The 27,819-nt window shown below is 46.9% G+C and overlaps 1 protein-coding gene across 1 annotated transcript; it reads right to left on the reverse strand.

Annotated features, from left to right (window-relative positions):
• Positions 1–11,946: 11,946 nt before the first annotated feature.
• On the reverse strand, positions 11,947–26,769 carry fam167b (family with sequence similarity 167 member B). Its single transcript, XM_052036689.1, has 2 exons — positions 26,392–26,769; positions 11,947–15,056 (listed from the first exon to the last, which is right to left on the reverse strand). Exons 1-2 carry the CDS (start codon positions 26,656–26,658, stop codon positions 14,793–14,795), a joined length of 531 nt encoding a protein of 176 aa, XP_051892649.1. The 5' UTR covers positions 26,659–26,769; the 3' UTR covers positions 11,947–14,792.
• Between the last annotated feature and the right edge of the window lie 1,050 nt (positions 26,770–27,819).

Genomic DNA, 27,819 nt, shown 5'->3' on the forward strand with positions numbered 1-27,819 from the left:
ACTCATAGAAAATGTACCACCCAGAACGAAGACACTGGGCACGTTAATCTTCACATTACTGAATAAAATGAGACAGCATCTAATCAGAGCAGAACATCAGAACTTGTGGTGAATGAAGCCATTCAGTGAACTGCACACTGTCTTACCTTGTGTGGAAAACTTTAGATCTTGTTGTCTGTGCTGTTTGGAAGAGTTACCCAACATGCACTCGTTTCCCAGTCTGCAGGTCACAGCTCTACGAGTACAGTCAGTAAATACCCCAAATCTCAAGGTGTGGCAATTAGAAGGATGCTGATTGACAGAATGTTGGAATTCTACCTAAAATTAACTCACTTTTAAGAACTTGCTAAAGGTTCCCGAGCAGGTGAAATTAACTGAAACTTGCCGAGGAGATATGTCCAGTCTCCGGAATGATGTTTTTTAAGAGAGTGCAAGTGATTTTGGAAAGTAGATTTGTGATGGATGTGATATATTTGAACTTACTGTGTTGTAGAGCAGAGAGTCCATCCAATCGAATGGGAACTCTAGCCCTTGAAATTCAAGGTTTGCTGCAAAGAGACAAGAGCTAAACTGAGACCAAATACAGAAAGTTCACTGAGGAGACCACAGCCCAGAGGAAGTATCGCAGAAAGATGCCCTTTCAGTCTTGGGCTTTTCAGCTGAGGTTTTTACTTTGTTCAAATGTTATCCACAGTCTTAAAAAAAACTGAGCTTAGCAGGGGTGTCACCTAATTTTTTTGTGAGATGTTTAGCAATTTTCAAAGGAAACATGATCTAAAATGTTCCACACAAGGTAAGACAGTGTACTATTTACTGAATGACTTCATTCGCTACACGTTCTGATGTGCTGCTCTGATTAGATATTGTCTCTTTCTTTGCCTCACTCTTGTACAAGTTACTACATGCATTTAATATTGAGCATTGAACACTGTTTCCTAATGGGGGAATCATCTTTGTTTAATTAAGCGGGACTAGAATCACAGAGGTATACAAAGAGGCCATTCAACCCATCATGTATCTGTTACTCTTTGAAATAGCTCTCCAATTTAACCCTCTGTCTTGTTCTATTATCTCGCAAATACTTTCCTTCCAAGCATAAACCCAATGAACTGACCTAAATCTACATTTCACAGCACATTTCAACTCACCCTGCAAAATCCCCGCCCATCGCCACTCTGGTTCTTTTGCTCATCACTTTAACCCTGTGCCCTCTGGCTACCTGTCACTGGGAACGGTCTTACCTCATTTACTAAAGCCTCTTATCGTTTTGAATATTTTAATTAAATTTCTCATGAATTTTTCTACCTTGAGGAGAATGACTTCAGTTTTCAGAGTGCATCCACGTCACTGGTATCTCTCAGCTTTGCTCTAATTCTGTGAAATCTCATTTGTTGTGCTTTGATTGTGTTTCAAAGTGTGATTGTACAGTCTGGGCCTTAAAAATTTCAAAATGTTTGATTTTCAAAAGTAGAAAGTAGAATCTATTATTCCTCTGAGAAAGAGAGAGAGAGAGAGAGAGAGAGAGAGATCCAATGGTCTAACACTTTATCTTGCATCAACAAGGACTGATTCGGATATGTAACTTGAATCAGGTTGAGTCACAAAGATTTCCTTCCAGGCAGGAAATGTAGAAGCGACAGGGTTACGAGGTCCACCCTTTCAGGTTGATTTAGTTCTATAACATTAAATTATATTTTTCAACATAACAAAATGAGGACAATTATACAATAGCAATAAATATCAAAGCACTTTCAAAAGCTGGGAAGCCACTGAGCTGCCCTTTCCTCTGGGTCAAGGTGCTAAACAGAGGAGTGTGAACTGATGCAGCTCCGGCTCCGGCTTGGTGACATGAGACGGAAAGTGATGTTGGACGATTGCTTCTGTGAGCAGAAGCCTGTGACCATTGGTGACCCACAGGGACTGGTGATGGACCCTTACTGTTTGTTACCTAGTCAACAGTGAGGATGTGAACGCAGGAGGGTTGGATAGTAAATTCACAGATAACATGGAAATTGGTGGTGCTGTTAACAGTGAGGAGTGGTCTTACACTGCCGGTGGAGTAACGGCAGATGGAGTTTGGGCCTGGTAAGCTGAGATGATGCTCTTTGGGAGGACCAACAAGGATAAGACCTTCACAGAAATACACTAGTAAGGACACAGCTGGAATCCTGTGTGCAGTTCTGGTCACCACATGCCTGCACAGGGGAGGGTGCAGAGGAGATACACCAGGATATTGCCTGAGATGGAGCGCTTCAGTTATGAGGAGAGACTGGACAGGGTGGGCTTATTTTCTCCTGAGTGAAGGAGGCTGAGGGGGACCTGAAAGAGGTGCAGAAAATGATGAGGGGCATAGATAGGATAGATAGTACAAAACTTTTACCCAGAGCAGAGGTGTCTAGAACCAGAGAGTACAGATGTAAAGTAAGGAGGGAAAAGTCTAGAGGGGGTTGGAGCAAGAATTTTTTCCAACCAAGGGTGATGGTGGAGGTAGAGATTTTCATAACGTCTCAGAAGTATCTAGACAGGCACTGAATCACCAAGCCTACAGGCCAATGCCAGTAAGTGGCATTGTACAGATGGGAGCTTGATCCTCGGTAGGGACGTGGTGGGCCAAAGGGCCTGCTCCTGTGCTGTTTGACTCTGTGACTCTGAAAACTATTCCTGAGCAACTCAATGAAATCTCATCCTTAAACCCTCCTCCTGGAAGGAAACTCAGTCCAGTTTATCCTCCGCACTTCTCTGGCCTTGGCATCCTTCCTCATGCGTGGTGACCAGGATTAAACACAGAAGTCCCACTGAAGAGCAACTAGCAACTTGCAGAGATCCCTTTAAGCACTGAGTACTGTTTGCAGTTCTCTTTACTCTCTCACCAGAACTGGATTTTATGTTATTTTGATAAGGTTTCTGATTGAGGTCATTTGAGTTTCATGTGAAGACAAACAACATATCTGCCAAAACACTGCCCCGGTAAATGTTCCAGCGTAGGTCACAGCTGACTGGTCACACAATTTGCCAATAGGAAATATTCAAAGTTATAGATAATCATTTAATGTTATACTTAGTCTGGTTATTGGAGGCAATTTGCTTTTAAAACAGACCTTAAGAGCAATCCAAAGACCTTTTGCTGGTGTTGCTGAATGATTATCGAATCCTGAGCGTTGTAGTGTCGATACAGTCGGGTACATTCTGCACCTTCTCCATGACATGGATATGGGTGTCACTGCCTATGGCTGCATGTTTTACACTGTACCAGCTAACGCAGTGTGTTAACCCCCAGATTACAAATCCAACCTCGTATTGTTGAGATGCATCAGTTCATACAACAGAGTGTAGTTACTGGATTAACCCCACACCTGATCTTGTTCAATTTGACCATTGTTTATGAGACTGTTGACAAATGATAGGCTGGGATTATTACCTGCTGTCAATCACATAGGATGGTGCTGAAGTCTCTCTGTTAGAGACTGTTCTTTGCAGAGAACAGACGTTAGTTTCTGGTCAGTTAATGCGTCGTGAAATCCATTGACCTACAGAACCGGAGTGGAAACAAGTCACCCTCGATCCTGTGGGACCGAATAGAAAAGGTGATCGACTATTCACAACTCAGGTTTGACATACTTCTGGAGGTTGCAGACACATAACCACTGGCACTGTGTAACAAAGAGCAAGGAGGGGGTGGGGGTGGGGGTGATCACTGGTCATTGTTCCACCTCCAACATTAGAAGTGAATTAATTGGGTTGTTTACCTCATTGCTCTTTGTGGGAACTTGCTCCACACAAATGAGTTGCCTAGAGGCAACAGCACTAATTAATTGGCAGAGTTTGCTAGGCCCTGACTGAAATTCATTGTAGAAATGTAAGTTTTATGAAAAATTTTAAGAGTTGTGAAGAGTCAGCTCCACCGATTACAGAGCACAGAAGGAGGCCACTGAACCCATCAGAGACACAAGCAATTCTGCAGAAGCTGGAATCTGGAGCAACACACACAGCAGGTCAGGCAGCAGCTGTGGAGGGAAATAAACAGTCGACATTTCGGGTCGAGACCCTTCATCAGGACTGGAAAGAAAGAGGGCAGAAGCCAGAATAAAAAGGGAGGGGGAGGAGCACAAGCTGGCAGGTGACAGGTGAGTCCAGGTGAGAGGGGGAAGGTAGGTGGATGGGGGGAGGGGGGGATGTAAGGAGCTGAGAGGTGCTGGGTGGAAGAGGCAAAGGGCTGAAGAAGAAGGAATCCAGTAGGAGAGGGCAGTAGATCATGGAATAAATGGAAAGAGGTGGGGAATAGATGGGTGGGAGGGGAAAGAGAAGGGGTGACAGGGCCACAGGAATGAGAGAAAGCAAAGCGGGAAAGGGGAAAGAGGGGAGGGGTTACCAGAAGTTCGAGAAATCGATGCTGAGGCCATCAGGTTGGAGACTCTCAAGGCAGAATATGAGGTGTCGTTCCTCCAACCTGCGCCTGGCCTCAACGTGAGTAGATGAGGCCGTGGATAGACATGTCAGTGTGGGAATAGCATGTGGATTTGAAGTGGCTGGTCACCTGGAGATCCTGGTTGTTGCAGTGCATTGAGTGAAGATGCTCAACGAAGAGGTCACCCAACCTGCATCAGGTCTCACTGATGTACAGGAGGCCGCACTGGATGCAATAAATGACACCCTCAGGTTCACAGGTGACACGCTGCCTCACCTGGAAGGACTATTTGGCGCTCTGAGGTGAGGGAGGTGTAGGGACAGGTGTAGCACTTTGCACGGTTGCAGGAGGGTCATCTGCAGTGAGGGACAAATGGACAAGGGAGTCACGGAGAGAGCGATCCTTGTGGAAAGTGGGGAGGGGGAGGAGAAGATGTGCCTGGTGGTGGGATCCCATTGGAGGTGGCGGAAGTTGCGGAGAAGTTGGATGCAGAGGCTCATGGGGTGGTGAGTGAGGACAAGGGGAACCCTGTCCCTGTTATGTCAATTGGGGGGGGGGGGTGAGGGCAGACGTGTGGGAAATGGAGGAGATGCTGGTGAGGGCTGCATTGTTGGTAGTGGAAGGGAAACCCTGTTTACTGTAAAAGGAGGACATCTCGGATGTCCTGGAACGGAAAGCCTCATCATGGGAACAAATGTGGTGGAGGCAGAGGGACTGGGAGAAGGGGACGGCATCCTACAAGTGACAGGGTGGGAAGAGGTGTAGTCAAGTTAACTGTGGGAGTCAACCCATCAACTTGTACTGGGCATTGGAAGAGCTGTCCGGCTGGTGAAAGTAGCCTTATAGTGGTGTGAGTTTGTGATAGAGTTGGCAATGCGGTGTGGTGAGTGATGATGTGGGCCACCTGAGTCAGACCCCAGGTTCATGGCTGGGACCTGGTCGGGGGGACCCCTTTGAAACACAGTCCTGCAGAGATAGACATAGAACATAGAACAGCAGCCCACCATGTCTGCATCGACCGGAATGTCAATCTAAACCAATCCTATCTGCCTGCATATGGTCCATCTCCGTCTATTCCCCGCCGGTCTGCTTCCACCACCTCCTCTGACAGCACATTCTGCCCACCCACCACCCTCCGTGTAAGAATACATGCCTTGTAAATCTCTTATGAACTGTTCCTCTCTCACCTTAAACCTCTGCCCACTAGTATTTGATATTTCCACCTTGGAAAATGACTGACTTTTCACCATATCAATGCCTCTCATAACGTTATACACTTCCATCAGGTCTCCCTTCAACTTCAGGCACTCCAGAGAAAACAATCCAAGTTTACCCAACTTCTCCTGATAGTTAATACACTCCAATCGAGGTAACATCCTAGTGAGCTTCTTCTACACCCTTTCCAAAGCCTCCACAATAATGTTCTGAATGTGGTCTAACCAATGTTTTATACAACTACATGAGAGTTTCATACTCATTGCCCCAACAATGAAGCATGTTGTACGCCTTCTTTGCCACTCCATCCACTTTTGTTACCACTTTCAAGTAACTATGGACTTGCACTCCAAGGTCCCTCTGTACATCAATGTAAAGGTCCTGCCATTTACTGTATATTTTCCTCTTCCTATTTGACCTTCCAAAGTGCAACACCCCACGTTTGTCCAGGTTAAACTCCGTCTGCCATTTCTTCACCCAGCTTTTGACTTTTTCTATATCCTGCTGTATGGTTTGACAATCTTCCTACTCTCCCCTTCTACCAATTTTCATGTTGTCTGCAAATTTACTAATTAGAGAACCTACGTCTTCATCCAGATCACATACAAATATCACAAACAGCAGAGGTCCCAGCACTGATTCCTGTGGAACACCACTGGTCTCAGACCTCCAGTCAGAGAAATATCGCTCCACCTCTACTCTCTTGTCTTCTATTCCCAGGCCAGTCTTGGATCCAACTTACCAATTCACACGTGACTTGATCTTCTTACCATGAGGGACCTTGGCAAATGCTTTCCTGAGTCCGTGTCGACAACTCCTACCCTTGTCAATCACCTTTGCCACCTTCTCAAAAAAGTCAATCAAATTTGTGAGACAGGACCTCCCACACAAAGCCATGCTGACTATTCCTAATAAGTCCATGCTTTTCCAGGTATGAGTCCCTAAGAACTTTCTCCAATAATTTCCCTACCACTGATCTAAGGCTCACTGGCCTATAATTTCCTGGTTTAGTCCATGTTGCCTTTCTTAAACAGAAGGACAACATTGGCTGTTCTCAAAACTTCTGGAACCTTGCCTGTGGCTAAAGAGGACTCAAAGATCTTGGTCAAGCTCCCAGAAATCTCCTCTCTTACATCCCTCAGTATCCTGGAATAGATTCCATCAGGCCCTGGGGACTTATCCACCTAAATATTTTCCAATATACACAACACAAGAAAGAGGAGGTGTTGTGTATATTGGAAGATATTTAGGTGGATAAATCTCCTTCTTAACATTCACATGCCCTAGAATATCAACACACCCCTCCCTAATCTAACCATCATCCATGTGCTTCTCCTCGGAGAATACCAAGGCGAAGTAGTCATTAAGGACCTCCCCCGCTTCCTGTGGCTACAGGCTACCCCTCCTTTGTCCTTGAGTGGACCAACCCTTTCTCTAGCTAGCTCCTAATATTCATATAAAATGCCTTGGGATTCTCCTTAATCCTACTTGCCAAGGACATTTCATGCCCCCTTTTAGCCCTCCTAATTCCTTGTTTAAATTCTTTCTTGCTTCCTTTATATTCCTCTAGGCCTTGTCTGATTTCAGCTTCCTTACATAAACTTCCTTTTTCCAGACTCTTCCAGACTCTGGAATCTGAGGTGAAGAGGGTCCAGATGAAGGGTCTCGACCCAAAACATCGACTGTCTGTTTCCCTCCATAGATGCTGCCTGACTCACTGAGTTCCTCCAACATTTTGTATGTTGCTCTAAGCTCATCTGCCTTACCTGTTTTATATTCCTTGTATTAAAATGAACACACTTCAGACCATCAGTCCATGTTCATTAACCTGGTCCTGCCTGTCCTTGCTGTTAGACTTACTTGACTGAATCGATATCTTCTCTTCCATCACTCCACCTGCTGACCTACTGCTCTGGTTCACACCTTCCTGCCACACTAGTTTAAACCCTTCCAAGTAGCATAAGTAAAGCTCCCTGCAAGGATATTGGTGCCCCTCTGGTTTAGATGCAACCAGTCCTTCTTGTACAGGTCCCACCTGCCCTGGAAGATATCCCAATGATTCAGGTTCTGAAGCCCTCCCTCCTGCACCAGTTCTTCAGCCATACATTCAACTGTACCATCTTCTCACTTTTGGTAGGGTTTTTAGGGTTGGCACACCGCAGACTACATGGTCCAATTTCTAACAATAACTCTCAAGCACACACTGCACTGGGAATGATGTCAGTATGTTTAAGGGCAGGTCGTGCCTCATGAGCCTGATTGAATTCTTTGAGGATGTGACAAAACACATTGATGAAGGTAGAGCAGTGGATGTGGTGTACATGGATTTTAGTAGGGCGTTTGATAAAGTTCCTCATGGAAGGCTCATTCAGAAAGTCAGGAGGCATGGGATCCAGGGTAACTTGGCTGTGTGGATTCAGAATCGGCTCACCCATAGATGACAGAGGGTGGCGGTAGATGGAGCGTATTCTGCCTGGAGGTCGGTGACCAGTGGTGTTCTGCAGGGATCTGTTCTGGGACCCCTGCTCTTTGTGATTTCTATAAATGACTTGGATGAGGATGTGGAAGGGTAGGTTAGTAAGTTTGCTGAAGATACAAAGGTTGGTGGTGTTGTGGATAGTGTAGAAGGTTGCTGTAGGTTACAACAGGATATTGATAGGATGCAGAGCAGGGCTGAGAAGTGGCAGATGGAGTTCAACCTTGAAAAGTGTGAAGTGATACACTTCGGGAGATTGAATTTGAAGGCAGAATACAAGATTAATGGCAGGACTCTTAGCAGTGTGGAGGAACAGAGGGATCTTGAGGTCCATGTCCACAGATCCCTCAAGTTTGCCACGCAGGTCGATAGGGTTGTTAAGAAGTATGTTGGCCTTCATTAGTCAGGGTATTGAGTTCAAGAGCCGCAAGGTAATGTTGCAGCTCTATAGAACTCTGGTCAGACCACACTTGGAGTATTGTGTTCAGTTCTGGTCGCCTCATTATAGGAAGGATGTGAAAGCTTTAGAGAGGGTGCAGAGGAGATTTACCAGGATGTTACCTAGATTGGAGAGCATGTCTTATGAGGATAGGTTAAGTGAGCTAGGGCTTTTCTCTTTGGGGAGAAGGAGAATGAGAGGTGACTTGATAGAGGTGTACAAGATGATAAGAGGCATAGATCAAGTGGACAGTCAGAGACATTTTTCCCAGGTCGATAAAGAAATAGAGGGCTAAGTGGGAGGGAAGGGTTAGCTCTTAGAATAGGATAAAATGTTGGCACAACATTGTGGGCCGAAGGGTCTGTACTGTGCTGTAATGTTTTATGTACCTGTGCTCAGTGTGGAAACCACCCGTGAGAGCAAGAGGAAGTGTCTGATCAGAGTCCATGACTGCCAAGATTAGACCTGGACACCAGCATCATTGTGCTCTGCCCCAGGGGAAAATCTATCATAAGAGCACTATTTTACAAAAGGTTGCACAACCTGGCTTGTGTCTGGTGGGAAATGTGATCCAATCCTTCAACAAAAGCCTTCCCATTCAGTGACGGATTCCTCCCTTAACTTCACCCAGATTGAGGAATATCTCAGTGATTGATGAAATGCTGTCTCTTTATACATTTGGCAAGGGTTTATGCAACAAAGGAATGTTCATCGAGAACACACCTAGTCCTGTCTTAAGTGGGAATCTTTTAAAATCTGCATCTAGTTGTCTACAACAGAAGGAAAGTTATGAAGCTACATGTCAGAGTTGAGACAACAAGAAATTCTGCAGATGCTGAAATCTGGATCAACACACACAAAGTGCTGGAGGGACTCAGCTGGTCAGGCAGCATCTGTGGAGGGAAATAAACAGTCGACGTTTCGGGCCGAGACCCTGTATCAGGACTGGAAAGGAAGAGGGCAGAAGCCAGAATAAGAAGTTGGGGGTGGGGGGAGGGAGGAGTACAGGCAGGCAGGTGACAGGTGAGTCCAGGTGAGAGGGGGAAGTTAGGTGGGTGGGGGGAGGGCAGGAAGATGTAGTAAGCTGAGAGGTGACGGGTAGAAGAGGCCAAGGGCTGAAGAAGAAGTAATCCGGTGGGAGAGGGCAGTGGACCGTGGAATAAAGGATTGGGGAGGGGAGGACAGGAGATGGGCAGGTCATCAAGGCGGGAGAAGGGAGCCACAGGAATAAGGGAAGACAAGGAGTTGGGGGGGGGGGAGAAAAAGAAGGGGAGGGGTTACTGGAAGTTAGAGAAATCGATGTTGAGGCCGTCAGGTTGGAGACTCCCAAGGCAGAATATGAGGTGTTGTTCCTCCAACCTGCCCCTGGCCTCAGTGTGGCAGTAGAGGAGGCCACGGCAGACATGTCAGTATGGGAGTGGGATGTGGAATTGAAGTGGGTGGCCACCGGGAGGTCCTGGCTGTTGTGGCAGACAGAGCAAAGGTGCTCAACGAATCGGTCACCCAATCTGCGTCAGGTTGGATGTCATAGTTGAGTGTTGGTTGGGAGTTGGGGTGAGGGATTGGGGGATTGGGAAGGGTGGGAATGGAAGGGTGGGGGGAAGGGGTTTATTTTAGGTAAAATTAAAACTGAGTAAGCCCAAGGTCCAGGATTTCGATGCCACAGAGATAAAATGGTAATTTCACTTATTCTGTAGTTTCTGAGGATAAAAATACAAATCTGAACATTTCAGTGAGGCAAGAGATCAAAGGAGCCTGTTCCTCACCTCACACCCACTCACACACACATTGGTTACATGTGTATTGATTACATGTCCAGCATAAGCAGCCAATCACTAAATCTCAGATAGAAAATTAGCAGAATAAGCATCTGGTTGGCAAATTGTTTCACCTCAAAGGTTAACATGTTGTGGACATTAATGACTGTGTAATCTACAGGTCAACAAAGGGGTTGGGACCATGACGGCTCAACCTTGTAACCACCAAGCTGAGTGCCTGAGCTGCTAGACCCAGGGAAATACCAGGCAGTGGAAAATATTCTTCATCACAGTGAAAAAATATGGGGTAAACTTATGTTTATTCTGGAGATTTTCTTGCTTGCTTTGGGAGAGCAGGGTCTAGCATTGTCGACTGATGCCGCTGCTTATCTTCCTCCTTATTCCATGACTTGAACTCTCTCTGTGCCCAATGCAAGCATAAACTCACAGCCTCTCTCTTACTCTGGTCTTTTGACCCCCTGGGGCTCTTCATTCCCCAGTGGACCCATCGAAACCCCATCGCCCCCTCATGTGAGCAACCACAAGTACTTTATCCTCCTCTCGTGCTGACTCTGTCACTAATTTCCTCAACTTCCTGATGGAAATGGTTGAAAGCTTTAAGTTCCTAGGTGTAAATACCTCCAACAATTTGTTGTGGTCCAGCCACATAGACATTATGGCCAAGAAAGCACACAAATGCCTCCACTTCCTCAGAAATCTAAGGAGATTTGTCATGTCCTCAATGACTCACCAATTTTTATCGATTCACTATAGAAAGCATCCTATCCGGATGCTTCACAGCTTGGTATGGCAACTGTTCTGCCAAACACTGCAAGAAATTACAGTTGTGAACACCCTCCAGTCCATCACACAGACCAACCCTCCCTTACATTGACACTTCCCACTGCCTCGAAAATGCAGCCAACATAATCAAGACACCTCCCACCCCAGTCATTCTCTCTTCTCCCCTCTCCCATCAGGCAGAAGATACAATAACCTGAGAGCATGTACCACCAGGCTCAAGGACAGCTTCTGTCCCACTGTTGTTAGACTCTGGAATGGGGTGAAGTTGGTGATGTTTATGTCACTGAATGTCGAGGGCTTGTGATTAAACTACCTCCAATTTGCCTGGCACATTTCTGTCACCTTAACTTTACTGAAACCAGACCCTGCCTCCGATTACTTGCTGTGAAACCCTCATCAGTACTGTTGTGACTCTGTACTCAACCATTCCATCTCCCTCCTGGCTTTCCTCAGTTCTCATCATAAACTAATTTTAAAACTGACCAAATTTATTTCAAGGCACCCTGCTGTCTCACTGCCTCCTTCTCTACAACCTCCTCGAGCCCCACAACCCTCCCTAGATCCCAGCACTCCACCGACCCTGGCCTCCTGCTCATTGCTGAATGTAGCCATCCCACCAGCAGCCAATCCTTCAGCCTCTCCAACTTCTGAGATGCTCCTTCAAACCCACCTCGTTGAGCAGGATTATGGTCACCTGTCCTAAGGACACCTTATGTGCCTCAGTGCCAGGTTCATTTGTTGAACTCATGTGAAGCACCTTGACACACTTGGTTACATTACAGCAACTGTATAAATGTTTCTTGGAGGTCATTGCAACTGCAGTTTGCTCAGAATTGGAAATAAATTGTGCAAATAACATTTTTATTGTATTTAAAATCACGAGAAACGATACAAGGCTTAATAGTGACAATCTGAAAGTTACATGGTTCAGGGGTGAATTTCTACCAGTGTTTTCCCACTCATTTTCCATGATTTTCCATGAATTACCATGAAATTCCCAACTGACTGGGAAAACGCCTGGAGAACTTCATCTCCGAGGAATATAAGAATAAAAGAGGAATAAAAATTCAGTGGATAATGCAACTGCCCTGTGCCCACTCATATCTCCAAAGTACAGAAATGCAACAGGAGGCAGCACTTCAAACCTGCGTGTGCAGCTCAATATTTCTCATATGTAAACCAATTATGATTAACTTTGAGTTAAATTGTCCTTTCTCTTCTTCTCTCTCTCAACCCTTGGCTGGTGCCAACCCATCCATCTCACTTCAACTCTGAAATCAGTTTGGAACAAACCAGAAACTCCTCATTTCACCATGAATATAACTCATAATTTAGCCCTTCAAGCATAGAGACAACAAGATTAATGGGAAAATATCTGAGGTGCTTTATTGAAGCATTGCTGGACAATTGTTTTGGACAGTAGAGATCAGGCATGATCAAAGAATCAGGTGTTAAAGGGGACCATTAGGGAGAAGAGCACTGGAGAGATTTGGGGGAGGAGATGGTTTCAGAGGCACAGGTTGAGGTAGCAGAGCCCAGGTTTTCAGTTTTGTTGTGACGGTAAAATGAGTCTCTAATTTACCATCATTGTTAAAAGGAACCGGCACCAAAGGGAAGCTGAGGCAATTGACATGGGCCAGGGCAGTGATACAGACAGTGCAGTACACTGGAGCAAGATTTCACGGGCCAGGGCGGTGATACAGACAGTGCAGTACACCGGAGCGAGATTTCATGGGCCAGGGTGGTGATACAGACAGTGCAGTACACCGGAGCGAGATTTCACAGGCCAGGGCAGTGATACAGACAGCGCAGTACACCAGAGCGAGATTTCACAGGCCAGGGCAGTGATACAGACAGTGCAGTACACCAGAGCGAGATTTCACAGGCCAGGGCAGTGATACAGACAGTGCAGTACACCAGAGCGAGATTTCACAGGCCAGGGCAGTGATACAGACAGTGCAGTACACCAGAGCGAGATTTCACAGGCCAGAGCGGTGATACAGACAGTGCAGTACACCAGAGCGAGATTTCACAGGCCAGTGATACAAACAGTGCAGTACACCAGAGCGAGATTTCACAGGCCAGGGCAGTGATACAGACAGTGCAGTACACCAGAGTGAGATTTCACAGGCCAGGGCGGTGATACAGACAGTGCAGTACACCAGAGTGAGATTTCACAGGCCAGGGCAGTGCTAGTACACTGGAGTGAGATTTCACAGGCCAGGGTGATACAGACAGTGCCAGTACACTAGATTTCAGGGGATAGGGCGGTGATACAGACAGTGCAGTACACCAGAGCGAACTTTGAAGCTACGTCTGTGGCAATGAGATAATACCGTCCGTTATGTGTAGTGGAGTTGAGGGCAGCCTGCCCTGAAATGTGGAGGAGAACAAAAACATGATGCACTGCAGGAAAAGTGATTAAATAAAAGCAGAGAGATGCTTTTAAAACAAGACTGCAACAAATGGTAGAAACAATACAGGATGGGTCCTTGATGTTAAAGAAAGTCACTGAACAAGGCCAAGGGTGGGAATGGGATTTGGTCAGACCCACATGTGCTTACAGTACCATCAGATGCCCTGTTAGTTCTGGGGGTAGGTTCTCACTGTGTCCACTACTGGTGACCTGTGTACTTTGACCCTGTTTATTTACATACTCTGTAATGCTTGGCACCAGGGAGGTTTAAATGCCCTTTCATGGGGCATTGTTGGAGCAGTAGGGGCAGGTAAGTTTTGACAGCTTGAGTCTGGAGGGCAGGAACACAAGGAGCAGGCTTAGAGTTTTACTTTCACTTCACTTCCTGCAGCAAAGTGCTCTTTGGAACACAAGAGACAGGAGCAGGGGTAACCCACGCAGCCCCTCTGTCCTGCTCCGCCATCCAGTGACATCAGGCTGGATCTGACACTGGCCCTCGCACCTTACTGTCCGCCTGCACTGCACTTCCTCTGTAACTGTAACAACATATTCTGCATTGTTATTGTTTTCCCTTGTACTGCCTCAGTGGACTGATGTGATGAGATGATCTGTATGGACGGCATGCAAACAAAAGCTTTTTGCTGTACCTCAGTACGTGTGACAATGATAAACCAAAATCAGTGTTGAGGAGTTTTATAAGTTTACCAGCTCTGGTGAGGTCCAGGCTGGTTTAGCATTTGGTCTTGCATCTCCACCAATGACAGTATCTGTGTGGGATATTCAGCCAGTCTTAGGAGACCTACTTGAAAAGTCTGGCAAAATATCACTGTCCTGAAACATTGTCTATGTCTCACAGACACTGACTGTCCTGCTGACTGTTCTCAGCATTTCCTGTGTTGACTTGAGGTTGCCTGTGTGTGTGAAATGGCAGTTAAGAAACAAACAGCCCAGCTCCCCCCTCCCACCCCTCTCACCGCCACCAGACGCCGTCTGCCTGCATATCAGAGTCTCAGTGGTACAGCATTAAACTCCATCAACATTACCCTGATGGTACACCCGCTCACAGCACCACCAGCCAGCACACACACCATCTCCGCACTGCCTATGACCCTTGCAGCCCTTGTTCGAATACATTGAAGGGAGATTTAAATCAGAGGTTGACGAAACCAGATTGCAGTGAAAGGTAACAGACAATGACCTCAGAGTGAGGGGCTCAGCAACAATCCACTCATCAGTTCTTTTTACTGGGAGTCCCTCTGCTGAATTGACTCAGTGTTGGATCAGGAGAGAGAGAACCTTCTGGAGTTGATGTTCATTTTCGTCACCCCGATGTGTTTGAGGGGTGTGGAGAGACTGAAGGCAGCTTTGAGGGGGATGTCACAGAGAAGGTCGGACTGCTCCTCACACTCCTCCAGTCCGTACGTTACATCGTCCAACATCTCCTTGTGCTGGTGACAGACCTGCTCCACCTTCAGTCGGTGAATCTCCCTCCGCAGGCAGATCAGCTTCCGGGCCAACTGGTGATCCAGGGACTGCATCTCTCGCTGAAGGAGCAAGGCAAGACAGTCACTAACGCATACCGTTAAAAACAAAGTCAACCATATCAGCAAAAGGTTGAAGTTACTTAATTACAAAGGTGGTTCCACAAACTGTTTCTTTAGTCAGACCCAGGATAATATTTAGAGTCATTGAGTCGTAAAGTCACACAGCACAGAAACGGGCCTCTGGCCCACCACATCCACGTCGAACATTTTTGCACATCTGCACTTATCCCATTTGCCTGCATTTTTCTATAACTTGCCTATTTAAGACCATAAGACATAAGAGCAGAATTAAGCCATTTGGCCCATCGAGTCTGCTCTGCCATTCGATCATGGCCGATTTATTTTTCCCTCTCAACCCCATTCTCCTGCCTTCTCCCCGTAACCTTTGACACCCTGACTAATCAAGAACCCATCAACCTCTGCTTTAAATATAAGCAATGACTTGGTCTTCACAGCCATTTGTAGCTATGAATTCCACAGATACACCACCCTCTGGCTAAAGAAATTCCTCCTCACCTCTGTTCTAAAGGGATGTCCTTCTATTCTGAGGCTGTGCCCTCTGGTCCTAGGCTCTGCCACCACTGAAAATATTCTCTCCACGTCCACTCTATCCAGACCTTTCAATATTCGATGGGTTTCAATGAGATCCCCCCTCATTCTTCTAAACTCCAGCAAGTATAGGCCCAGAAGCATCAAATGCTCCTCATATGTTAACCCTTTCATCCCCAGGAACATTCTGGTAAACCTCCTCTGGATCCCCTCCAATGCCAGCACATCCTTCCTTAGATATGGGGCCAAAACTGTTCACAATGCTCCAAATGTGGTCTGACCAATGCCTTATAAAGTCTCAGCATTACATCCTTGCTTTTATATTCTAGTCCTCTCGAAATGAATGCTAACATTGTATTTGCCTTCCCTACTACTGACTCAACCTGCAAGTTAACCTTTAGGGAATCCTACACTGAGACTCCTAAGTCCCTTTGCACCTCTGATTTCTGAATTTGCTCCCTGTTTAGAAAATAGTCTACACCTTTGTTCCTTCTACCAAAGTGCATGACTGTACACTTCCCTGCGCTGTGTTCCATCTGTCACTTCTTTGCCCATTCTCCCAACCTGTCCAAGTCCTTCTGCAGACCCTCTGTTTCCTCAACTCTACCTGCCCCTCCACCTATCTTTGTATCACCCACAAACTTCACCACAAAGCCATCAATTCCGTCATCCAGATCATTAACATATAACGTGAAAAGTAGCGGACCCAACACCGACCCCTGCAGAACACCACTAGTCACCGGCAGCCAACCAGAAAAGGCCCCCTTTATTCCCACTCTCCCTTCTGCCAGTCAGCCAATCTTCTATCCATGCTAGTACCTTTCCTGTAATACCATGGGCTCCTGTCTTGTTTAGCAGCCTCATGTGTGGCACCTTGTCAAAGGTCTTCTGAAAATCCAAGTAAACTGTATCCACTGACTTTCCTTTGTCTATCCTGCTTGTTACTTCCTCAAAGAGTTTCAACAGATTTTTCAGACAAGATCTCCCCTGAAGGAAACCATGCTGACTTCAGCCTATTTTATCATGTGTTTCCAAGTACCCGTTAATAATGGACTCTAACATCTTACCAACCACTGAAGTCAGGTTAACCGGCCCATAATTTCCTGTCTTTTGCCTCCCTCCCTTCTTAAAAAGTGGAGTGACATGTGTGATTTTCCAGTCCTCTGGAACCATTCCTGAATCTAGTGATTCTTTAAAGATCATGACTAATGTCTCCACAGTTTCTTCAGCTACCGCTTTCAGAACCTCAGCATGTAGTCCATTCGGTCCAGGTGACTTATCTACCTTCAGACCTTTCAGCTTCCCAAGCACCTTCTCCTTAGTAATGGCAACTACACTCACTTCTGCCTCCTGACTCATGTTGCTTGTATCTTCCACAGTGAAGATTGACCCAAAATACTTTGTCCACCATTCCTTTTTTCCCCTCATTACTACCTCTCCAGCGTCTTTTTCCAGTGGTCCGATGTCCACTCTTGCCTCTTTTACTCTTTTATACATCTGAAAAAAATGTTTTATATTATTGGCTGGCTTATATTTGTATTTCATGTTTTCTCCCCTTATTGCTTTCTGTTGGTTTTTAAAAGCTTCCCAATCCTTTAGCTTCCTGTTAATATTTGCAATATTGTATGCCCTCTCATTTGCTTTTATGCTGTCTTTGACTTCCCTCGTCAGCCACAGTTGCCTCATCCTCCCTTTAGAATGCTTCTTCTTCTTTGGGATGAACTGATCCTGTGTCTTCCAAATTACTCCCAGAAACTCCTGCCATTGCTGCTCTACCGTCATCCCTGCTGGGGTCCCCTTCCGGTCAACTTTGGCCAGCTCGTCTCTCATGCCTCTGTAGTTATTTTTACTCAACTGTAATACCAATAAATTGGATTTTAGCTCCTCCCTCTCAAACCGCAGGGTGAATTCTATCATATTATGATCACTGCCTCCTAAGGGTTCCTTTACCTTAAGCTCCCTAATCAAATCTGGTTCATTGCACAACACCAAATCCAGAATTGCCTTTTCCCCAGTGGGCTCGACCACAAGCTGCTCTGAAAAGCCATCTCATAGGCATTCTACAAATTCCTTTTCTTGGGTCCAGTACCAACCTGATTTTCCCAATCTACCTGCACATTGAGATTCCCCCCATGACCACTGTAACATTGCCCTTTTTACATGCCTTTTCTATTGCTTGTTGTAATTTGTACCCCACATCCTGGCTACTATTTGGAGGCCTGTATACAAGTGTCTGTCTATGTAGCTTTTAAACATAGTGACTGGATCTGATTCCACCAACTCCTCCGGCAGCGAGTTCCAGAAATCAAACACTGTTTAATAAACTTTCTCCTCAGATCCCTTTAAAACTCATTCTCACCCTAAGCCTGTGCCCTCTTATTTTTGATACCCCTACCATAGGAGAGCAATTCTGACTCTCTGTTTGTGCCTCTCATAATTTTATACCCCTCTATCAGGTCACCCCTCAGTCTCCTTAACTACAGCCCTCCAATCCAGGCAACATCCTGGTGAATCTCCTCTGCACTCTCTCCAGCACCGTCACATCCTTCCTATTGTGTGGTGACCAGAACTGCTCACAGTACTCCATGTGTGGTCTAACTAGTGTTTTGTAAAGTGGCAACATAGAGTCCCAACTTTTATATTCTATGCCTTGACCCGTGAAAACAAGTATGGTGTATGCTTCTTCACCACACTATCAACCTGTGTAGCTGCTTTCAGGGAACTATGGAATTGAACCCCAAGGTCCCTTTGCTCATCAACTTTCCTTAGCACCCTACTATTTACTACATATGTCCTACCCCAATTTGACTTATGAAAATGTATCACCTCACACTTGTCAGGATTAAATTCCATCAGCCAGCACTCTACCCACCTTTCTATTTGATCTACATCCTGTTGTAGCCTTAAACAATCTACCTCACCATCCACAACACCACCGACTTTCGTGACGTCTGCAAACTTACCTCCTACATTCACATCCGAGTTGTTAATAAATATCACAAACAAAGGTGCCAGCACCAATCCCTGTGGTGCACCAGCGGTGACAGACTTCCAGTCAGAAAAGCATCCCTCCAGACCACCCTCTGCCTCCTATCATCAAGCCAGTTTTGGATCCAATTAGCCAGCTTGCTTTGGATCCCATGTGCCTTAAGCATTTGGACCAGCCTAGCACGTGGGACCTTGTCCAATGCCTTACTAAAGTTCATGTAGACAACATCCACCACACTGCCTTCAATTCCTTCTCGGTTACCTCCTCAAAAAACTCAATCAAATTACTGTGGCGGGATTTCCCCTGCACAAAGCCATGCAGGGTACCCGATCAGCCCTGCCTTTCCAAGTGGACACAAATCCTATCCTTTGGGATTTTCTCCAATAATTTCCCTTTGACTGACGTAATGGCCAGTATTCACCAGACAGCAAGTTGCTTCTGTACATTGAACGGCACAGGGCTTTTTTGTTCCAGCCTCTTTACTTCCAATGTACCTTCATGACAGACAAGGGCACCTCCAACACACCAACCAGGTCCCCACAGCAGGCTCCTGATCAACAGGAAGATCCCCAGCAATGCTTTGAGAGCCACCCCACCCCCCACTCACTTTAACTGTTGAAAGACACTGAATGCTTCTGGTGTTCAAACATTCAAAATAATCAACAGCCAGTAAAAATTAAGTATACCATTAAAACACTCAAAATACAAAAGTTTAAACCTCTTTTTTTTACTTTTAAAAAATAAATTGGTTAAAACACAAGAATAGGTTAAAACACAATAAATATATATAACTGCTAACTTAAGTTTAAGTTAATTCCTTCAAAAAATATACATTTCCTGAAACTTGCCTCTCCCCCCTCCCAGCCAGTCTTCTCCATTGAAAGGAATGGAACCTGCACCAGGTGGGACTGGGTCAGTATGTAGACCCCCCCAGTGTTACTAGGGCAAGGCTGCAGGAAGTAGGCACTGCCACTGGAGTCCGTGCAAAAAGAAAACACAATCAGCAGAACCAAACACACCATTTAATGAATATTTGGAGAGCAGACAGCAGCAGACTGTCAAATTAATAAGGAAACCCCACTAAAGGCAAAACAAGGACATCACTGGACATGCAACACTGAGGATTGTTGGAAAAGACCTTTTGAATTGAAAGCTGATTAGGGTATAATTGCATTAATAGTGAATATGTAGCTGCACAACATTGTATAAAGAAGGAAATATTCCCCCAACTTCAGGTGTGCTACCAAACTGATAAATAGTTAAGGCTTGGTTAATGACAGCAGTACCACCAGGGCTCATAGATAGGAAACTTCAGAAAGAACATGGAACTTTGTACAACATTACCTCTGGTTACAGTCATTGGATTTTAAACATGGGTAAATAAAGGCACAGACCTGATGTGCCAAATGCTTTCCTATGTGGTGTAATGAATCTATGTTCTGGTCATTCTGGTTCCATTTGGTGTACCACATCTCTTTGAAAGTGTCACTTCACCTATTCTCCTGTTTTGTTCAAACTCTTGAAAAATTCTGACTTTGAAAATACAAGGCACCTGTCTTCATTGTAAAAAGTGCTGGAGTTTCTGTGGCTTGTACAGTTTCTGCTGGGCAGAAAGGTGGATCAGTACAGGAAGAACTTACACCTTCAATGAAGGAAATATCCTCAGGTGCCTCACCAGACACCAAGCCGGGGTGACAAACGGTGAGCTACAGGGGGAGGGAGGCCCAGACGATGAGGTCACGGTGGGCAGTTGTTGGGTACAGGATATACTGGATCTCAGGTGTCAAAGGGCAAGAGACGGGCAGTTAACACCGAGCAAGCTTCAGCTTGGTTCCTTCAGAAATAATCTTAAAAAATCATGCTCCCTTTACCAGTTCCCAGAGCAGTGGAAATGGTCTATCCTTACGTTTTCATTAGCTTTGAACACTTTCATCAGAACATCAAAATATGTTCCAGAAGAAAAAGCAAATTTATGTTAACTTATGGTTGTCACATCTGTAATGTAATGTGCTGCTGCTGCTACTGTAAAAGCTAATTTTCATGGCATTTATACCCTGGGTATACATGCCTACAACAACAATAAACTTGAACTAAGGGTTTTCCACAACCTTGAAACCTATGTTGTAAATTAGGCTGCATAAAAAAGGTCACAATGTACAAACACCAGCCTAGGAACAATTTGTGTAAATGTAGTATTGCTGCTTTACTTTAGTGTGGTTTGTCCTTATGCAGCTAAACAGGTCCCCACCGCCACCACCCTTCTGGCAGGCAGTAAAGTTCAGATGCCCACCATTATCCTCAGCTCCCCTCTAACCCTTCCACCAATCGCCGTAAAGCCACATCCTCGGGATGGTGATTGAAGAGTAGCTGGTCATCTTGTGTGTCCTACTTCGTCACCAATTTGCCTTATTCCTTCTTCAGTTTACCATCTCCAGGTTTCCTTCTTTTACCTGCCTACATTTTCTCATGTATTCTATTTGCCTTCTCAACTTCCTATTTAATTTCAGCCCACACAGTCCAGGCATTCTGTGGTGTTGAGTTCTCAGTCTCTGCCTGAAGCCTTGTTCTACGTTCCTCAGCATCGAAGAAGTCCGAGACTTGGAACCTCCCCCTGTTCTTTTTGGAACTTACTATGAATCTTCACCATCTTCTTCCAGACACCTCACACTGCTGTAAACATTGTTGTTATGTCATATTGCAGCCTCGTCGAACTGGTGTGGTTCGGCTAAGAACTTACTCCTGGGCTATCCTGCTAAATGGTGGTCACTGTCTCTGAACTATTCTTCCACCTTTCCACCTGCTTAGGTTCATTCCCTGAAACGAGGTTCAATAAACCGCGCCCCCACACCACCCCCTCCCCCCATCCCCAAATATTGGGTCTGCTAAATACTAACTTAAGTAGGTTGTCCTGAATGCATGTTGTGAATTCTGCTCTTTGTCCCAACTTGTACAGGGCTGTTTGAAACCCTCCAGTGTTATAACCTTGTTATTTCAGCACTTTTCAGAAGGTTGTACAGATAAACTTTCCCTGCTGTCACCCCATTTGCGGGGCTATTGTACTCCCACCAGCGTGGCCCCACCATCTCTGTTCTTCAGTTTGATCATGTGATTTGTTTAGAGACCTTTCCAGTATTTCAGCTCTCTGCAGAGTTGTAACCATTCTTTTAATCAACACAGCTACACTGCCGTCTTTACACCACCCACCCCCTCATCTCTGGAAAATCCCATGACCAGGAATGTTGAGCTGCCATTCCTACCCCTCTTTAACCCATGTATCGGTAACAACCCCACCCATACCTCACTCCCACACCTCAGCTCATTGGCTGATCCCTCAGGCCCCTTGCACTGATGTGCTATGAAGTACTTTCTTTCCTGAGCCTTTCAAACCAGCTTATTCTGCATTGTGTATTCTGCATTCTGTATTGTTTTACCCTGTACTGCCTCAATGCACGGTGTAATGAATTGACCTGTTCGAACGGTATGCAAGTTTTTCACTGTACCACTGACAATAATAAACCAATACCAATTAGTATTGGAATTCCAATTCCATTACTAATTTCCTGCCTTTCCCTCCGGCATGCCTCTCCCACAGAAGCCGCTGTCAGGTTCCTACTCCCTTGCCAAGTTCATTTAAACCTTCCCCAACAACCAAGTTAAACCTCTGTGTGGGAATATTGGTGGTGGTTTTGTTGAAGTGCAACCCATTCGATGTGCCATTCCCCTCCCTCCGAACTGGCACCAAAGCCCCATGAATCAAAGAGCAATACAGCACGGATACAGGCCCTTCGGCCCAACCAGTCCATGCTGACCATGGTGCCCACCCAGCTCGTCCCAATTTCCTGCGTTGGGCCTATATCCTTCCAAGCCCCGCCCCTCCATGTACCTATCCAAGTGCTCCTTCAATGACAGTTGTACCTGCCTCACCCTGTGTGGAAAAGTTGCCCCTCAGCTCCCTTTTAAATCTTTCCCCTCTCACCCTAAACCCATTTAAACTCCTTTCCCTTGCTCCAATCCCGTCACTTTCCCCACTCCCCCTGGTTCCAGTGGAAGGTTAAACATTCGCCTGGGTTGTCTCTCCACGGATGTTGTCCGAGCTGCTGAGAGTTTCCAGCGCTTTGCCTTCACTTCAGATGCCCAGCACATCACGGGGGTGGGACGAGGCCAGGAACGGGGTAGGGGAGGAATGGGACTGAAGAGTGCAGAGTTTGTATGTTCCTGTCAGGATTAAAGGCAAGGGTAGCAAGCATAGGGAACCTTGGTTTTCGAGGGATATTGGTGAGCTGGTTAAGAAAAAGAGAGAGGTGTATAGCAGGTATAGGCAACTAGGAACAAATGAGGTACTTGAAGAGTATAGAAAATGTAAGAAAATACTAAAAAAGGAAATCAGGAAGGCAAAAAGAAGACATGAGGCTGCTTTGGCAGATAATGTGAAGGTAAACCCAAAGGGTTTCTACAGGTATATTAAGAGCAAAAGGATAGTAAGAGACAGAATTGGTCCCCTAGAAGATCAGCGTGGTTGTATATGTGTGGAGCCTCAGGAGATGGGGGAGGCCTTAAACAGTTTTTTTGCATCAGTATTTACTCAGGAAACTGGCAGCGTGGATACGGAAGGAAGGGAAACAAGTACTAGTGTCATGGAACATATAGAGATTAAAAAGGAGGAGGTACTTGATGCTTTACAGCGAATAAAGGTAGATAAATCCCCAGGGCCTGACAAGATATTTCCTCGGACCTTGAGAAAGACTAGTGTAGAAATTGCAGGAGCCCTGGCAGATATATTTAAAATGTCCCTAGCCACGGGTGTGGTGCCAGAGGACTGGAGGATAGCTCATGTTGTTCCATTGTTCAAGAAAGGCTCGAAGAGTAAACCAGGTAATTACAGGCCAGTGAGCCTGACGTCAGTAGTGGGTAAATTATTGGAAGGTGTTCTGAGAGATAGGACATATAAGTATTTGGACAGCCAAGGGTTGATTAATGATAGTCAGCATGGCTTTGTGCGTGGCAGATCGTGTTTAACGAATCTTGTGAGGTTTTTGAGGAGGTCACTAAGAAAGTAGATGAAGACTGTGGATGTTGTCTACATGGCCTTTGACAAGGTCCCACATGGGAGATTAGTTCAAAAGGTTCAGTCAATGGGTATCCATGGAAAGGTTGTAAACTGGATTCCAAATTGGCTGAGTGGGAGAAGACAGAGAGTGGTTGTGGATGGTTGTTTCTCAGACTGGAGGCCTGTGACTAGTGGTGTGCGTCAGGGATCTTGTGGATGGTTGTTTCTCAGACTGGAGGCCTGTGACTAGTGGTGTGCGTCAGGGATCTGTGTTGGGGCCATTGTTGTTTGTTGTATATATCAATGATCTAGACGATAATGTGGCAAATTGGATTAGTAAGTTTGCGGATGACAAGGACAAGGACAAGGACAAGGACAATGACAAGGATGTGGACAGCGAGGGAGGCTTTCAAAGCTTGCAGAGGGATCTGGACCCAATGGAAAAATGGGCCAGAAAATGGCAGATGGAATTTAATGCAGACAAGTGTGAGGTGTTGCATTTTGGAAGGACAAATCAAGGGAGGACATACACAGTAAATGGTAGGGCACTGAGGAGTGCGGAGGAACAAAGGGATCTGGGAGTTCAGATACATAATTCCCTGAAAGTAGAGTCACAGGTAGACAGGGTTGTAAAAAAGGCTTCTGGCATCCTGGCATTTATAAATCAAAGTATTGAGTATAGGAGTTGGAATGTTTTGGTGAGGTTGTATAAGTCATTGGTGAGACCAAATTTAGAATATTGTGTGCAGTTCTGGTCGCCGAACTACAGGAAGGATGTCAGTAAGATTGAAAGAGTGCAGAGGAGATTTACAAGAATGTTGCTGGGTCTTCAGGAGTTGAGTTATAAGGAAAGATTGAGCATGTTAGGACTTTATTCCTTGGAGCGGAGAAGAATGAGGGGAGATATGATAGAGGTTTATAAAATGATGAGGGGCATAGACAGGGTTAATGCAAGTAGGCTCTTTCCACCTAGATTAGGAGAGATAAGTAGGAGAGGACATGGCTTTAGGGTGAAAGGGGAAAGGTTTGGGGGAACATTAGAGGGAACTTCTTCACTCAAAGAGTGGTGGGAGTGTGGAACGGGCTGCCATCTGATGTGGTAAATGCGGGCTCGCTCTTAACTTTTAAGAGTAAATTGGATAGATACATGGACGAGAGAGGTCTGGAGGGGTATGGGCTGGGGGCAGGTAAATGGGACTAGCAGAATAATGTTTCAGCACAGACTAGAAGGGCCGAATGGCCTGTTTTCTGTGCTGTAGTTTTGTATGGTTCTATGGGTGCAGGCAGCCGGAGGGTGGGGCGGGGCAGCGGGACATGAGCCGGGGGGGGGGGGGTGGTGGGTCTGGCGGTGAAGCTGGTGTGACCCCAGCGCACTGCACACGGAGGGACAGTGTGGGTGGGGAGCGAGGAGAATGTCCCATCAACATGGGGACGGTCAGTCTGAACTGTGGCCAAAATAACCCCACCGCAGGCTGGGAGAGAGTGGCCTGAGGGGGTCAGGGTGTGGTGTTGACAGTGTTGGACTGGGTGGTGGGAGAGATTCAGGCAAACATCGAGTAACATCAATGTGGGTTCACATCGGACTGTAGCGAGTTGAGTATCAAACAGCCGGGTCTGCACCGTCTCACCCCCAGTTCACACACCCGGGTCTGTACCGTTCTGCACCGTCTCACCCCCAGTTCACACACCCGGGTCTGTACCGTTCTGCACCGTCTCACCCCCAGTTCAAACCCTTTGGCTGAGTGAAAAGTCTCGGAGTTCGCTCCAAAACCCACGTTACAGTTAAAGATTCTCAGCCGAATATTTGGGAATGAAGTGAAATAGACTTCTTGTACCTGGGCTGGTGTTGGGGAGGCAGGTGAACACACTGTCCGACACACACACACACACACACAGTCCGACATACAGCCAGTCCCACATACACCCACCCACTCCGATACACACCCACCCCCATATGTATTCTCACCCTGATAAACCTGTGCCTGGATTTTTCTCTCAATGTTCCGGGCGTTTGGAAAGAGGGATGAGGTCAAGGGTTCTCAGTGTTCCAGGGGCGGGCTGTGGGGTGTGCGCGGTGCCGGGGGAGCGGCCGCTGAGCCCCGCTTGGGACCCCACCGCCGACGTGGGTTAACTGCTGGAAATCCACAGACAGGAGCCACTGTCCGCTTTACACCTGGACCTCTCCCCTCGGCCTACAGACACCCCGGGGTCTGGGTCCCGTGTCTCAGGGACTGAGCTCCCACCGGACCAGACTGCCAGTGTAGATTACCCTCGACAGCAGGCGAACGGGGAAGGGGAGATCGACATGAAGCCGGCGATGTGGCGCAGGAGGTTTGCCGTGTCCGCCCGCCGGGCACCCACTGGAACTCAGCCCCAACGTGATGCAGCAACCTCCCGCGGTCGCCAGAAAACGTCCCGGCTCCCGGGGGCTCCCGGTGGCTCCCGCCGGCGGCCGCCCGCAGCCGGGGGCCCCCGGCGGCGCACGAAGCGGAGAGCAGCCCCTTCACTGACCATCGGTGCAGGTAGCAGCCTCCAGCCAAGGTGCGCTGGTGTCCGGCCAGACGCACTGAGCCGGAGCGGCGAAGGGAGCTGGGCTCGGAGATGTGGGTGGGGAGCCGCTGCGGAACGGCGCAGGCACCGAGCGCATGTGGGGAAGGGCGTGACAGTTCCCAAAACTTCCTCACAAGCCCACAGTTGGCCCCGTCGCCCCCTTTCCCCGCGGACATCTGCCCCAAGTCCCCGGTACTTACGAGCTGCACCCTCAGCCAGCCCAGAGCCTCGCCGATGTTGGCAAAGCCACACATGTTGTGGTGGGAGATGTCGGCCGTGTGCCCGGGGGACAGCCCGCTCCTACCCCCTGCTCCCGGCTCCCCGCTGCCCTTCCAGGGCTGCAACTCCAGCCGCTCCTTCCACTCGGCGAACGACGGCCTCCGGGTCTGAAGCTTCAGCTTCTCGGTCAGCGCCTTCACCTGGCGGAGGTCATCGTCCGCGTCCGCGTCCGCCCGTCCCACCGACATGGTGCCCCGCCAGTGCACTGCCACAGTGCCGGCGCTGCCGGCCGGCCCGCACTTTATAGTCTCTGCCAGGGGTTACCACTGACAGAGACGCCCATTCACCTTAAAGGCGCCACGCAGCAGCCCCGAGCGATGCACCAGGACAATTACTGGGCGGATCGGCAAAATAGTAACCGTTTTATGCAACAGGGAAGTTCCACCGAAGCTGGAAATTTGAGATACTTTGCGTTCACTCACCTCCTCATTTGTTTATCACCATCTTTTCTCAGTTCTGGTGAAAAGTTAGTTCGGTCCCTCTCTCCACAGACGCTGCCTGACCTGCTGAGTATTACCAGCAGTTTCTGATTTTATTTCAAATCATTTTACCTCTGCTCCCCTTTATTAAGCTGATGGTTTCTCGGTGGTTGTACAACCCTGATCTCCTTCTCTTCCTTTATGTGTACGCCATTTCCCAATGGGTCACCCGTCACCTCTGAGACAAAGGTTGCGGTTCCCAATCCGGAGGTGTGACTCAATGTCCAGGCAGGCACCGGCAGTACCAGCGGAGGTGGTGCTGCGCTGTCAGAGAGACCATTATTCACACCAGATGTCAGCTCACCCCTGCCTGGTCTTCGGTCAAGATGCCACTGATGGGACTGGAGGAAGGACAGGCACTTACCTTGGGCACCCTTATCAACTTGTATTCTTCCATCAATATTTAGGTATTGATTCTGGTCATTCCAACACTGCTGTTTGTGGGACCTTAGTGTGCATATATTGGCCACATTACAGCAGCCACCACAGTTCATTAGTAATTCATTGGTTACCCAGTACTTGGGATGAGCTGAGATCAAGAGCAGTCGTTCTTCACCTTATCTCTTTCCTCTCCATCGTCGGTTAATATCCGGCTGCATTTGTTTAAATTGTGACCATTTCAATCTAGTTTGGTGTAATTTCCTTTTATAAAGAGCTGCAATGTAAAGGAACCTTTTACTAATTAATTTCTATATTTTGTTTCATTAATTATCCAGACAATTTTTAATTATTGATTTGGGTCAGGAGAGAACTGCTCTCTTCGAAAGCTCCCACATGACCTTCAACCTGCCTACCTCAGTCACTACACAGAACTACCATACGAGAGGGACCACTAACAACTCCTGAATCCACTGAGAAGAAGGAACTAAA

Source organism: Pristis pectinata, chromosome 22 (genome assembly GCF_009764475.1).
Source record: "Pristis pectinata isolate sPriPec2 chromosome 22, sPriPec2.1.pri, whole genome shotgun sequence".
Lineage (NCBI taxonomy): Eukaryota > Metazoa > Chordata > Chondrichthyes > Rhinopristiformes > Pristidae > Pristis > Pristis pectinata.

What these genes read in the sequence shown, in the direction of transcription:
- fam167b (XM_052036689.1), bottom strand. Translation starts at nt 26,658, where the DNA reads ATGTCGGTGGGACGGGCGGACGCGGACGCGGACGATGACCTCCGCCAG. An exon ending in GCTGGCTGAGGGTGCAGCTC is followed by an intron (nt 15,057 to 26,391) that starts GTAAGTACCGGG and finishes TTGCTCCTTCAG; the next exon opens with CGAGAGATGCAGTCCCTGGA.